This window comes from Accipiter gentilis, chromosome 19 (assembly GCF_929443795.1).
Source record: "Accipiter gentilis chromosome 19, bAccGen1.1, whole genome shotgun sequence".
Lineage (NCBI taxonomy): Eukaryota > Metazoa > Chordata > Aves > Accipitriformes > Accipitridae > Astur > Astur gentilis.
In genome coordinates, this window is record NC_064898.1 from 16,635,066 (window position 1) to 16,648,630 (window position 13,565).

A 13,565-nucleotide genomic window follows, 5' to 3' on the forward strand; every position below is an offset into this window, starting at 1 on the left:
AAGGAAACAAGATTTTTTCACCCTTACAAATGGGAGAAAATGAGACATAAGCTAACATGGGCCATGGCTGTAAGGGCACTCCTGTGAGACGGAGCCACATTCACATGCCAGGCCTGGCTTTAGGCAGGAGTGGGTGCTGAATGTCCACATCCAAACCTCCAGCCCAGACTCTGGGCTGCTCTTGGATGATTCTGGTCCTTTTCAGCCTGGGCCTGAAAAATCTTTTCCACTGAATATGGCAAATTGCCATGAAAAGAACCCTGTTTGATAAATCACCCTGTTCTGACAGGATATATTTCCTTGGAGATTTTCCAACCAGCTGTAACACTAACACCACTGGAAAGTCTGTAGGCCTTTCTGCTTGGCTGGAAACACCAGGTCTGTGGAAATCAATGGCAGATGTTACCCAGTGTGAGATCCATTCCCAAATCGAAGTAAATCCAACAGCCTGGGAGACCATGCAGCGAGGAGAAAGTGTCCCATGTCAAACCCATGGGATTGCAATCTTGCTAACGCGCACACCCCAGACACGCCTCATGCTCCTTGCTCCCAGGCAATCTTTCCTAGCCAAACGAGTTACACTGGTATTTATTTTCCAATACCTTTTCCATTTGCTGGCACTGACTACGCTGGAGAGATAACCTGTGAACAAGCATAGCTCGGTTCCCTGCCGAACTGGAGCAGCTCCCTGGCCAGAGGGAGGTATACGGAGCTGGCGATGGAGCTCCACGCAGAGATGAGCAGCTCCAAAACACGCAATGGCGGCAGAGGTGTGACCCAGAGGACCTGAGCCCAGGGCTGTGACCGAGGGGCCATGCTGCTGGGGTCGCCGAGTCCCCCTGCCCTTATCAGTGACCAGCCCCAGGACGAATGCAGCAGGGACAAGGGTCACCTCGAGGTGCATGGAGACCCCTGTGTCGAAGCGTTGGGTGACCTGGTTGAGGCAGGGCCATCTTTCACTAGGTCAGGTTGCTCAAAGCCCTGTCCAACCTGACCTCAACCACTTCCAATGACGGGGCATCCACAGCTTCTCTGGGCAACCTGTTCTAGTGTCTCACCAGTTCCTGCAGACCTGAGAGGAACGCAGACGCCACCGGAGGGCTTCATCTGCCCAAAGAGAGGTACCCACAAAACGCAGGTGCCAACATCTGGCTTACTGAGCCCAGGATCGCTATACTGTCAGTGGGGAAAGTGGCCACTTTTAGGGACTGCTTGTTCTCCTTCTCAAGAAGTTGTGGCAAAACCGGTCAAGGGAATGGCATTGCACAAGAGGGAGTTTCTCCCTGTCAGCTGCGAAGAATCATCCTGCTCTGATGTGATTTTTCCGTATCACAGAATCTGTATCTGGCCATTGTGCTGCACCCGAGCTGCATCTCACTGCATCTCACAAGAATAAAACATTCCCTCTCTCTTCTGGCACACACAGAGCTAAATTCACTGCCTGCAGCCCCCCAGCTTCTACCTACATATTCCACCTTAATGAATTGAGTCTTTTAAAGAGCTTTGATAGAGGAAAGGTGTTTTAAAAGCAAAAAAGGGCCATTAATATCAGATGTCAAGCCATAACAAAGAACAACTGTGCTGCTGGTGCTGTCTTGATTAGCCAGGGCACCCCGGGATTGCATTATCCCGTTTGCAACTGTGACAGAAATGTGATACCAGCCCCTCTTTGGAAAAGTAACTTTTATTTTGTTGAAGCCATATGTTTCCAAGGATAGAGTAAAGCTCAGAAGCCATAAATCATGCCCAGATAAGAATAATCTCAAACAATAGTTAGTTTGTAGCAGGATGTTGCTTGTTCTGTGATAATTGCTCAGCGTTCAATACAGATTTCCCATCACCTGCTCAGACACGCAGCACAGAAGAAAAATGCCCCATGCCAGTTGCGGTTCTCAGCATTTGAAATCTGAGCACGTTAAGACAATTTTAATAATACTGTTCCACATCTACCCAAATCCTACAGTGCTGCAGCCCCTCAGGTTTCAAGGACTGCCCACCTGCGGTCAGAAGACACAGTTGCAGCATGAGGACCTGCTGGCCTGACCCGAGCTAGGCTGGGCAGCGATGGCGATGGAGATGCGGCAACACAGACCTCCTGAGGTGCCTCAGCTTTTCTGCCTCTCAGCACATGAGCTCCCGCAACGCTGCAACTGGGGGGGTGCGCTGGAGATGCTGGTGGAGCTGGGATGCGGGGGCTGCTGGGTTAAGCTGTGGGGAAGCTGCTCCGGGTGCGGGACCCCTGAGAAGTGCATCGCCAGCTGCTGCCACCACATGTGCCTCCAGAGGCTGCTGGGGACCCTGGGTCCCCAAGGCTGGTGCCCGTCACCCCACCCTGTCATCTCCTGGGACCTGAGCTGGCTGCTTTCCTGCCTTGACAGCTGCCATGTAGCCCGAGAGGAGCGCTGGGGTTGGGATGGGGTCTTGTGAGGGAGTGGGAAACCAGCTCCACATCTGGCTCTGCAGCAGGAAGGGCACGTTTGAGGAGGCAGAGATGCAAAGTGTGGTTTGGAGCGCGTCCGCAGGCTGCTGTCTGCCTGCTGGGGGCAGCAACCTGGACCTTGCCCCTTGTTCCCAAAATCCCCAAACCAACAGCTCCAAGGCAAAGGAGGGACTTGTAAAACACCACCAACTTCACCCAACTATACCCATATTGGCACACAAAAGCTGCCTTTCCTTTTGAACAAAGCCAGCACTGCTTGGAGGCGGCCTCTCTCCACAAACCAGCCATGGCCCACGAAGGGTGAGACAAGGAGTCATCCTCTCTCCCACTCATCCCACTGCCTCCCCACTTCACCCCCATCACTGGCATCCCCAATGATGCCATCAGCGTCATTGCTGAACGGGGAGCCACCTGGTCAGGGTGTGCTGGACCGGGATGTGCATGCACGGCTGGTCGCGTTGAACACAGCCCTTGAGCTAAGGAAACAACCCTCTCTTGCCACCATGAGCCAGCAGAATCTCCTTTACCCTCTGAATCTCTCCCCTCCCAGCTCAGCCTTGCCGCAGGCAGCGTGAGGCAGAGAGGCACAGTTGGCAAGTTGAGTAATTGGGCTTTCTTCAACCCAGGACTGGCCACCACCAACACAGCACCGCTGGGTCCCTCACGGGGACAGCAGCACTGGCTTGCACACCCCTGGGACTCCTTATGGGATGCTATGGCAGATCGGGGTCCAAAACCAACGTGGGGCTGGAGGGAGGGAAAGAGGTGGGGGTGAAGGGAAGGATCTGTGCGTGCAGAACTCCCAAATGCCTCTTGGAGTCCAGCCAAAGCAAATGCTGCTGCAATCGAGAGCCTCCCTCCTGCAGGCAGCTGTACCAAGAGGCCCAAAGCCCCTCGCTGAGCCAAGCCCTGGGGAAGGGCAGTACCCCCGTGCCCTCCTCCAGCAGCGGCGGGTGTCCCTGTGCCCCTCGTCTGGCTCCAAACCACTGATGGTCCCTGCAAAGGCCTCACGTGTGCCCCAGCTCCAGAGTGCCAGATGTGGGGGGGGGTCCTGGCTCATGCCAGCTGGGGGAAGGGGTGAGGAGCTAGCAGGGAGGACGAGCGGTGCAGAAGAGAAGTTGGGTTCACCTCTGACATAAACGTGTCTGCTTGTGCGTGGGCTCACCAGGTGGGTATTCACACAGCAAAATGAGTGCTGCACCCCAGATCCCCCTCCTGCCTCTCATCCCACCTGACACTTCACAGTCCCCATGGGAGACAGAGGCAACACAACCACTTTTTTCCCCTCCTCCAGGTTTCCAAAATTGGCTAAGGAGGAAAAATGCCCAGCAAAAGGCTTTGCTGTTAGAGCTCAGGTGGAGCTTGGCCATGCTGGTTCCTGCAGCTGCAACAGCCACCCAGACCTCTTTTCCTCTTGCGGGAGGAAGAGGCCTCTTCCATGAGTGCTGCCAGGACCTCCAAGTGCAAGGAACTCACCACAAGTATCCAGTTCCCTCTGCCTTTTCTCTCCCAGTTGCCGGACAAGTTTCCCTGATGTCCCTCAGGCCAGCTTCATGCCCAGCACAGCACCGAGGGGATCCACCTGCCCTGCCCGGGGCTGGCTCCTGCCCTGCTCTGACTCTACCTCTGGGTACAGGCTATGAAAGCAGCAAATCAGCCCACGCGAAAGCAGCAAAATCCCCCCATCATCCCCATGCACCTCCTCTCCCATGTCTCCTTTCTATAAGGGCATCCCTGCCACCAACTCAGATGGATGGAAAAGGCAGAGCTGCTTCTCTTTTGCCCTAGAGGAAAACCGAGGAGGATCATTTTTCCCCAGCGAGGTGTGCTTTCAAAACAAGCCTCAGAAGGACAGCTGTGGTGTTACCCATCGCCAGCCTGGGCATCGTCTCACAGAGACCTCAGGCACATAAATACCACGGCGTGCTTGGGGAGCTGTCAGCTCTCAAGGGAGGCAGAGCAGGTGGCAACGGATTCAAAGCCAAAAGCGTGACTCCCGGGTGCCACTGGGCTTCAGACTGGGCACAAGGGCTTCAGGGCTGAGACATTCAGGGGCTTAGACCTTCAGGGTACACCACATCTTTAAGCCTCAGGGCTTAGACCTTCAGTGGTCACCAGGGAGCAAGGAAGGTTTGGGGGAAGATGACCTTGGTATGGCTAAGGGAAAATGTTTTCCCACCATGCAAAAGGATGAGTAGCAGGTCTTTCCTCACAGCAAGATCCACACAATTTCAGCTGCCTGGAAAGGCCTGAGGACTATGATATACACCTGGTTGCACCCCCTCCACCCGTGGGACCCCTGTGCAATGAGCGGTGCAATGACCAGTGCAACCAACAGCAGGACCTTGCCCCATCCCGCCCCGCTCCCTGCTGTTCCCCAGCCCCAAATCCTTGTACCCTTGCCTCCTCCTTTCTCCAGGTCCCAGAAAACCCTCTGTAACTAAAATCCTCCATGACCACCACCTCCTCCTTGGCATGGATGAGCTTCTGCAGAGCTCACTGCCAGTGCGTAGGGCTCAGTGTTATCATAGCCGGAAAGAAATAACCTCATACCACATTTAGCACGCGTCTCCCAGAGGAAGCATCTTGACATTTGAAAATCACAGAAACTTTGTGGCCTGCACCGATAAAACCCGAACAGTTTACAACAGACAGAATTTGAGTTACAATGGTGGCTGCCCCCGGCAACGTTACCTCAGCCCTCCCTGTTACTCCCCAGTCGATTCTTTGTTATTAATGTCACTACAATAAATACCAGAATAAAATTGACAGCGTTTGGCCATGTATCTTAAAGCATTGCCCCACTCTTCCTTCACTCCGTGTCTTTGCAGCCTTGGTTTCCATCCCTATCAATCATCAGAGGAGCCTTTAGGGACAAACCGTTTGACTATGTGACAAGCCAGGTAATAAAAGCCATGCAGAAGTGTGGCTGTGGCATCGATGACCAGAGAGAAGGTGCCCCCAATCCCGGTGGCCATGTCTTTGAGGACGGAGGGAATGGCACAGATGGATTCGTAAGGGAAAGCAGCGAGGTGAAGGACAAACCCCACGGGGATGCGCAGGATCCTGTAGGTGAGGGATGCCACATCTTGAACAATTTGCAGGAAGCCCAGGAAGATGTTGATGATGACTCTTCCCACATCATAGGGGATGCTGATGAGTACCATGCTGATGGCTTTAAGGTAGGACACCACCCCATTCCACAGGCTGTAGAGTCCATCCAGAACTGCACCACCAACCCGCTTGATAACAAGCCACAGAAAATAAAACACAAATTTCACCAGCTCCACAAACACGTAGATGAGGAGTTCCAGAAGTTTGATGAAAGGGGTAGCAATGATGCCAGCCACTCTTCTCACCAAGCCGCCGTCTTTGGCCTCCTGGTTGTCACTTGTTCCTACTTGCTCTCCAGAGCGGATCTGACTGACAGCTTGCAGTATTGCTTCTGTTTTCTCCTGGTTTTTGTTGTCTTCCCCACACTTGCCCTTGAACAAGTGAACCCCTGCGAGAAGCTGCTTCTCCAGCTCTCCCACCGTGAGGTCCACCAAGCTGATTTCATCACTCATTTTTTTCACTACTCCCAGGGACCATCCCTCCGGAGCATCGCAGCAGGCTGCCAGCCAGAGGGTCTCTGGCACTGACACCTTGCCTTTAACTCGGACACTGGAAGGAATTGCACCTGCAAGGAGATACAGATGATCTTTCTTGGAGCAGTGAGGGACCAGAGCTTGCTCCACTACCCTCCCAATGTCTCTGTGCCAGCTTTTGCTCAGAGACGGGCTCAGAGGGACGGCGTTCGTGAGCGTGTAAGTGGCCATCTGGAAATCCTCCTCATTGAGCAAGCTGGGATTGAGCAGCCCTCTCTCGTAACCGGAGCCCATGTAGTCTGAGGTCAAGGCTTGATTTGCACCAAGGTTGGCCACAGTGCCAACAATATCAGCTTCATGCACCATCTCATGCAGGTCGTTTTCTGGATCGTCTATCTGAAACAGTAGAGAGAAGAGTTACTGGATGCAATTTGCCTTTCCTAGAAAGCAACATGCAAAAGGGGCCTTGAAGTATATTTTCCATTATGACTGCTACTACATGCTGTGCCTCGGACCACATCCTGTACTCCCTCCTTATTTTCCTTGCAGTGCTTCGGAGGACTGTATGCTCTACTTAGCTGCCCTGTCAAACACGTCCATTTAGGCTGCAAGGGATGCTTGCAGCTCTCCAGTCTGGTTCGCAGCACAACACAGCCTCCAGAATCTCACCCGCCACCCTGCACCAAGCCTCTAACTTGTGCTTTTTTTCCTAGAAGAGATTTTTAAGACCAATAGATGGCTTGGTTTAGGGCAGTGTGTTCACCTCCTTCAGTGGTGGTACCTCCAGTTCATTTAAGCACCTACCACGGCACCTTAATTCAGTCCCTCTGAACTATCAAATCCAAGCCATGAAGACAAAAAACATGGTATCTAGGATGTCTAGAGAAGGCATTTACCTCTCACCACTGATGGTGTAAGAAGCCAGAATGAAGCCAGCCACCACGGCAGGTGACCTGAACTTCCCTGCCCTGAACACAGACACAGCAGTGAGCTCCGAGAGCTCTCTCAGGGCTTGTCGTTAGTAGTCTGAACCTCATGTCATTAATAGTCTGAACCTCATCCTTAACGATGACACAGCTCCTGGCATAACATGGGTGAGGATGCCATCACTGCAGGTCCTCGATGGAAACTGTGGTGCCTGCTTGTGTCTGCCATTCCCATGCCACAGAGCCAGAGGTAGCAATTGCTGCAGCAGGAATTTGTCCTGGAGTCATGCGTGGAGCCATGCACGGGCAGGTAACGAGCAGTGGGAGCAGAAGCACCAAATGCTGGGACGTGCTCAGGTCTTTCTCAGGTGGCAGCAGCTCTGTCTGCTCCTTAGTCACCCCTACTGGCACTGCCTGCAGCCACTCCGGGAGGTGAGTGCCAGATTGTCATTTTCTTCCCCAAATTAAAGGGTGAGCGTGTTGGTAGAAGCTCGGGGGTGGCAGATGGTCTCTGGCAGCCACTGCCTCCTGTAGTCCCTGTTTCAAAGGCTGTGGCCTTCAGCTCCTAGCACTGTGCTGGCCCAATTAAACCTGGTGTCTTTGCTCCTGGCCTGGAGACTGCTTACGGCACTATATAATATGTACTTTGGAGACATCTATGGCAGACAGTTCATAGTCTACATCGAATCACTCCCCAGTCATCCTTCCTCATCCCTTGGCCATCTTGCAATGCCAGCTGGACAGACGTCCAGCAACCTTACGCAGAGTTTGCATCCTCTTAGTGACTCATCACCTCCTCACAGCTCTCGTCAACCTGTGCTGAGAGTCAGGGCGAAATGGCCAGCACCACGAGTGTCAGCAGCTATCCATCACCCTCGCCTAGGAATTGAGCTCTGGCTGGGCTCCTGCATCAGCCAAGCCCCTGCGGTCCGGGCTCAGGGCTCGCTCTGCACCGACACTGGTCACAGTGCCAACGCTGGCCATTGCAGAGGGCTGCATCACCCCCATCTCCTGCTAAGGAGGTGTCTTGCACTTTGTTTTGAAGCATCTGATGCTTATTGCTTCGGACTGGAAGGATCACAGTGAATCCTATGTGCTGATGCACAAGTTGTAGCTTTTTCTAAATACGCCACTTAAAAAAGACTTAACCTGCGCTTCATCTGCCTTATGCTGCTCCTCTCGCTCAGACGCCCCAAACTCACGGGCTGCAGCTGGCTGATGAGGCCAGACATTTTGCGTTCCACAAAATCACTGTCCCATCCTGCCCCCCCAGCGCACTCTCCCCGTTCTGATGAGGTTATGATGTTGTGCCATGGGACGAGGGATGCAGGCAGTGTGTTTAATCCCACAGGACAGGTGATGGGGGGAGCAGGCATGGGTGAGAGGCTGTGCCTGGAAACTGCCCTCCGTGTTATGGCCCTTTTGAGCCTGACATGCTCACAGGGACACTGAACCCTTCTCACTCCCATGGCAGTGCTGCTGTACCACAAGGACACGTAGACCCGAGACAAGTCAGCTCTGCCTCCTGGCAGAGATTCCCAGCCTACATGAAGCAGATGGTATAAACTTAATTTTCTCTCCTTATGAGCTGATGAATGCAAACCTTGAGGTGCCTATCAAGAAAATATGTCTCTGGTTACCTGTTCAGCTGCAGGCTTTTGCACATACCATTGGGATTGTTTAGGTGCAATTAAAAAAGAACATGATAAAAATGCAGCCGTGTGCTGTTCATGCGTAAGGCTCTGACATCACCAAGTTATGCTTATAATAACTCATATTATGGTTTGTAATAACTCATGTGTAACTGAGGTTTTCATGCCTCCTCCAGCTCAGCCCCAAAGGCAAGCTGCCTCCAGCACTGCAACTAATCTGCATTGCAAGCTACCTTTCCTCACTGCTTCAAAAAGCTTTTGGTTTGTGTCATCGCCAAAACGTATCTGCATTCATGGAGTCAGCCCTGAAGCCACCTGCCCAAATAACCTGGAATAGCTAAGGGCAAGATCCAAGCAGACAGGTAAACACCTAATTCATAGGATGGGGATTTAAAAATAAATTATGCATCTGAACACCTGTATGGATGTGAGCACCTAACAATATTGATGTGTTTCATAAAGTGGGGATTGCAGTTTCAGAGAAGGGCAGGGGCAGAGGGGGATTAAAAGTATGGCAACACACAGCTATTAGAGCAGGCAGCTTCCATCGTTTGGTCATTTAACAGTGTAGGACACTGTTAACTCCCACCTTCCCCACCCTAGTACCATTCCTGGTGAACTTCAGCATTCCACTCCCCTCGCTGTTTCCTCAGGCATGCTTATGCCTTTCACTGCAGTGGAGATACTTCATCTACCCTTAGTACAGATCCCAGGGAGGAGGCACAGTGTATCTTACAGCAAGCTTGCTGTCGCAGGACGTCCACATGAGTGGCTCTAGAAGTACCCGTTTCTCTTGACTGTCCACCAAGAGAGATGGCGAGAGCAGCTCAGAGGTAGCTATAGGTGGACGATGCAAATCCCACCTTGGTCATCTGGCTGGTAGTAGTCACCAACCAAATGAAAACACAAGGTGATTCATCCAACCCCTCATACATTAGGACAGAAAAAGCAACTCCAGAGTTTTCCATCTCTCTCTAAACTATAGAAAGAGTCAAAACCATAGGTTTTCAGACAAACAAAATGAGACGAGGCGAAATCCACCTAAGTGACTTGCTCTCAACCTGTAGCAAAACTGTGGCAGAGCAGGTTTTCAGGCCTGAGTCAGGGGGAGTCCCATCAGTACCCTGCTCATCAACCTACCCTGCCTGCTCTCTAATTTTTCACTAATTGCTGAATTAATTCGCTGTTTCCAGCTGCCAATCGGCAGTGGGTGGCACTGACATTCCTCACACCTCTCACCCAATTACTGCCTCTGTGCAACATTCGGCATTTGTTTCTCAGGCAGACATTCCTGAGGAGGTAGGCATGCAGGGAGTGAGACGGTGCCCTCACCACATCATTACTCCCCAAAAAAGCTTGTGATGACCCTGAGGCACTCAACAGAGCGCAGACAGCATTTTTATAGTGATTTATTTCTGCCTGCTCTGTCTCTGCATCTCCATGTGCATGCACATAGGTGTAAGCACAGGCCACTGTGCAGCTGAGCCTGCTCATACCTGGCTATCCCTGCCTGGGCAAGGGAATTATCCAGAATACAGGCAATATAACCTCATGGGGCTATGCTGCAAAGCAGGTGTTGCTAAGGGTTCCCTTCAGCAGCCATTTGACCTCCCCTAACCATCTGACCTAGCCTTGATGGGAACACACATAACGGGTGTGAAATCTCTTCCCCACTTTCTCCTCCCAGATCCTGTGTGGCAGTGTCTGAGAGGGGTGTACATACTTATTTCTTGAGTTATAGGAATTCTTCCTAGTCCTGATTTTTTCTCCTTACAGATTCTTCAGATGATCTTTTTTCTAGTGGTTTTCTGTCTCAGACTGAGGTTCCTCCAGTGAACCACAGAGCTGCTACTTCCCACCCCTGAGACACCTGCATTTCAGCAATGGGTGAAGGAGACCCATTAGTGTAAACTAAGAATGGACCCACAGCAATGCATGGGGATGCTCTGGGGAAGCCAGAGCGACTAAAGGTAGTGCCTGGCCAATTATTTCTGGGGCTGCAGTACGGTTTGGAGGCAGGAGACACAAGGTTTGAGGCTCTGGAGTGCTTGGCAGGGATGATGACAAGGTGAAGAGGGATGGAGCGGGGAGGGCAGGGCAGCCAGCGGGAGGGAGGTGCTGGAGAACCAAAGCTGCTGTGGAGGGGCTGCCCACTGCTCTGTGGCAGGAATGGCTTTCAAGCCTGCCTGGGCAGGTCTGGTGAGTCAGACCACGAGGAGCAGGAGGAGATATGGTGGCTAGAGGTGATGAAGGGCATCAGCCGCTGAGGCAAATGGGAAAGGATCTCATCTCTGCTGCTTTGCCTCGCTGTCTCCATGGCACTGACAGCAAATGCTCACTCGCCAAAGGTCCCCTTTGTGCTTCAAAAACTCATCATCCTTCCTCAACTCCGTAAGGGCAGTCTGAAAAAAGCTTCCCTCTGTTTTAAAAGGGCAAGCAGACACCTCCCACAGCCATCTGTGAAGTGCAAGGAGGGCAGATCAAAAGGCCCTTGGGAACCCCTGCAGCTCCAAACCCAGCCCAGAGAGCAGGGAGACAGTCCGAGATGAAGACAGGGATGTAGGATTTCCCGCCTTCACTGCCTGTGACCTCGTGGTCTTAGTATCTCATCACCCCATATGAGGAAAATGAGCATGGCAACCACTCTCTTGAGACAGGGGTGAGCTTTGATTCTGGCTACATCTAGCACCCAGCACCTGAGGGCCCTGCTCCCAACATGCTGCTCAGATACCACAGCCGTTCCTGCCCTGATGAAGCACCCTTGCATGCTGCCAAACTTTCCTGAGCTCAATGGATGGGGGTAGCTTGATATTTACTACAAAATTACCCGTGATCACTGCTGAAAAACCTGAAACAAGGAAAAAAAAAAAAAAAAAAAGAAAAAGAAAAAGAAAAGAAAAGAGAGAGGTAAAGCCTACTTGTCCTCTTAGGGCATTTTTTAAGGATTTCCTTTAAATTTAACAGCCTGAAGGACTTGCTTCAACATGCCAAGTGTCAGGGGAGACAAAAACCACTGAGGCTGCAGCGAAATTTGTTTTATACTGCACACTTCTGACCTGACTGAAGCCTTCACGCTCCAGGACATGGCAACTCATTTCCCTACCCGAGTCTGCAACACAGGCACACAACAAAAAGCTGCAGCATCAACTTGGTGAACCGCAAATGGATGTTTTATCCCTGCGCAGCGAAGCTCAAGAACTCTTATCAACACTGCGATCACGCTGGCAACAGAACAAACTTCAACTTGACACTGCGATGTTTAACTCTGCTACCCATCGGCAGTGCTCCCTGCCCGTGATAGCTGGCCAGGCAGGACAGATGCATCAGCTGGTGGCAAAGATGACTTTTCTCTCCCCTGACACGGCACGTTGCACGCAGCAGCCTCCCAGCTTTCATTATAAGCCCCGTGGGACAAGGAACTATTTGTTTGGTCAGTTCCAAGCACAAAAATAAGTTCTGCTTGGGTTAAATCAATATCAAAAGAAGTTCAACAAGCAGAGCTCCTGCCTCCTTTGCAAAACCCTAGCCCCAGCTTCACCCCAGAGGAAAAATGTTCTCCAGGAACATTTCCTTTACAGCGAAGGAAAAGCTGACTTACCTGCGGTTCGACCAGCCAGTTCTCCTCCTTGTTTTGGGCTGGCTTTGTATACTTAAAAGCTGAATAAAGAGGGATTTTGTCCTTAGTACTGTAGAGGGTTGCAAAGCGTGGCTCTTTGTTGTACTGCTGACAGATTTTCACGTGGAACGGCTCCGTAAATCCTTCGGGTGGGACTTGTCCAGGGAAGAACACATTACACTCGGCAAAACCAGTTTCATCCTCTCCGACAACTCTGCCCTGGGAAAAGCCTGGGAAAACCGTGATGCAAAGCAAAAACACGATTGACGTCTTCATGGTGCACTCCCTGGAGCTGAGGGAAGCCCCGTCTGCCTCCGCTGGGTTCGGCAAAGGACCTGTGCTCTGAGTCCATGCAGCAGCGAAGCCAGAAAGCGTCTGGAATTCGGGTGTAGCGTGTGAGGGAAATGAAATATGAAACCACAGCCGATCCCTTCGGGGAGCCAGGGCTTTCTGCGTTGTGAAACCAAACATGCGCCGGGCTGCGCTGACACACGCTGCGGACGCCAACTGCCTGCAGGAGATAATGCCAAGCAACCTGAAATCATCCAGGCTCGTTGGGAAGAGGAGGAGGGAAGCCTACGGCGGTGCAGGACTAGAGCTGAGCGGCACTGGCCGTCCAGGCTGGGGCTCAGCGCCGGCGGGGGTGTGGTGTGCTGCATTGCAGCAGAGTCCCCAGCAGGAATTTTGGCTGACGCAGCCAGAAATCTTCCTAGGGCTGCCAGGGGGATGCTGCAAAGTCAGATTCACCACCCCGAAGAAGGTGTTAGCTGCCCTCTCCAGCCATGAGCCTGGCTAAGGGAGAGGGAGAAGAGAGGTGGCGGGATATTGGCACTGCTGCGAACCCCCTTTGCCCCTTCTGGGGTATCTGTCACCACTGTTGCTGCCAGCCATGTGCTGCCAAGTTGCCTGGGAAAGGCATTCTCCTCCCGTCTCTCTGGGAGTTGGAATGGGCAGCTGAAACCCTCCTGTGGAGCAGCATCACCTCACCTTGGCAGACCCTCGTTCAGGAGAGATTAACCAGAGGAAGGAGGATGAAGACCCTTGGATCACATACCCCTAATCAACGCCCATCTCTGAATATTTTGACCAAACCTATAGAACTAGCACAAACCCCTCCCCCCCCCCCAAACTGCCTAAAGGGAATGAAACCACTCTTCTGAGTTTATGATCAGCAGAGCTACTGCTGGGTAAAGGCTGTATTCCTTCAGTGACTGGGAAAATTAATGTTTTCAGAATAGTCAGGATGGGAAGGAGACTACAGAGCAGTTCCTCAGTCAAGAAAATGTGCATTTTCCCACTCGAGAAGCTAGATATGATCACCTGTGTTGCCAACAACCTTAAAAA

The 13,565-nt window shown here is 52.1% G+C and overlaps 1 protein-coding gene across 2 annotated transcripts; it reads right to left on the bottom strand.

Annotated features, from left to right (window-relative positions):
- Positions 1–1,677: 1,677 nt before the first annotated feature.
- Positions 1,678–12,852, bottom strand: ENDOD1 (endonuclease domain containing 1). 2 transcript variants are annotated; one of them, XR_007508864.1, is made up of 3 exons: positions 12,204–12,852; positions 4,543–6,423; positions 1,678–4,502 (listed from the first exon to the last, which is right to left on the bottom strand). XR_007508864.1 is itself a non-coding variant. In XM_049823508.1 (2 exons), exons 1-2 carry the CDS (start codon positions 12,690–12,692, stop codon positions 5,290–5,292), a joined length of 1,623 nt encoding a protein of 540 aa, XP_049679465.1. In that variant the 5' UTR covers positions 12,693–12,852; the 3' UTR covers positions 4,527–5,289. The 2 variants fall into 2 exon arrangements, 1 of the variants encoding a protein (XP_049679465.1); XM_049823508.1 differs by lacking the exon at positions 1,678–4,502 and having other exon boundaries at positions 4,527–6,423.
- Positions 12,853–13,565: the final 713 nt, after the last annotated feature.

Coding starts and splice junctions, on each gene's coding strand:
- ENDOD1 (XM_049823508.1), bottom strand. CDS start 12,692: ATGTTTGGTTTCACAACGCAGAAAGCCCTGGCTCCCCGAAGGGATCGG. Junction 6,424..12,203: donor ACTGGCTGGTCGAACCGCAG/GTAAGTCAGCTT, acceptor CTACTGTTTCAG/ATAGACGATCCAGAAAACGA.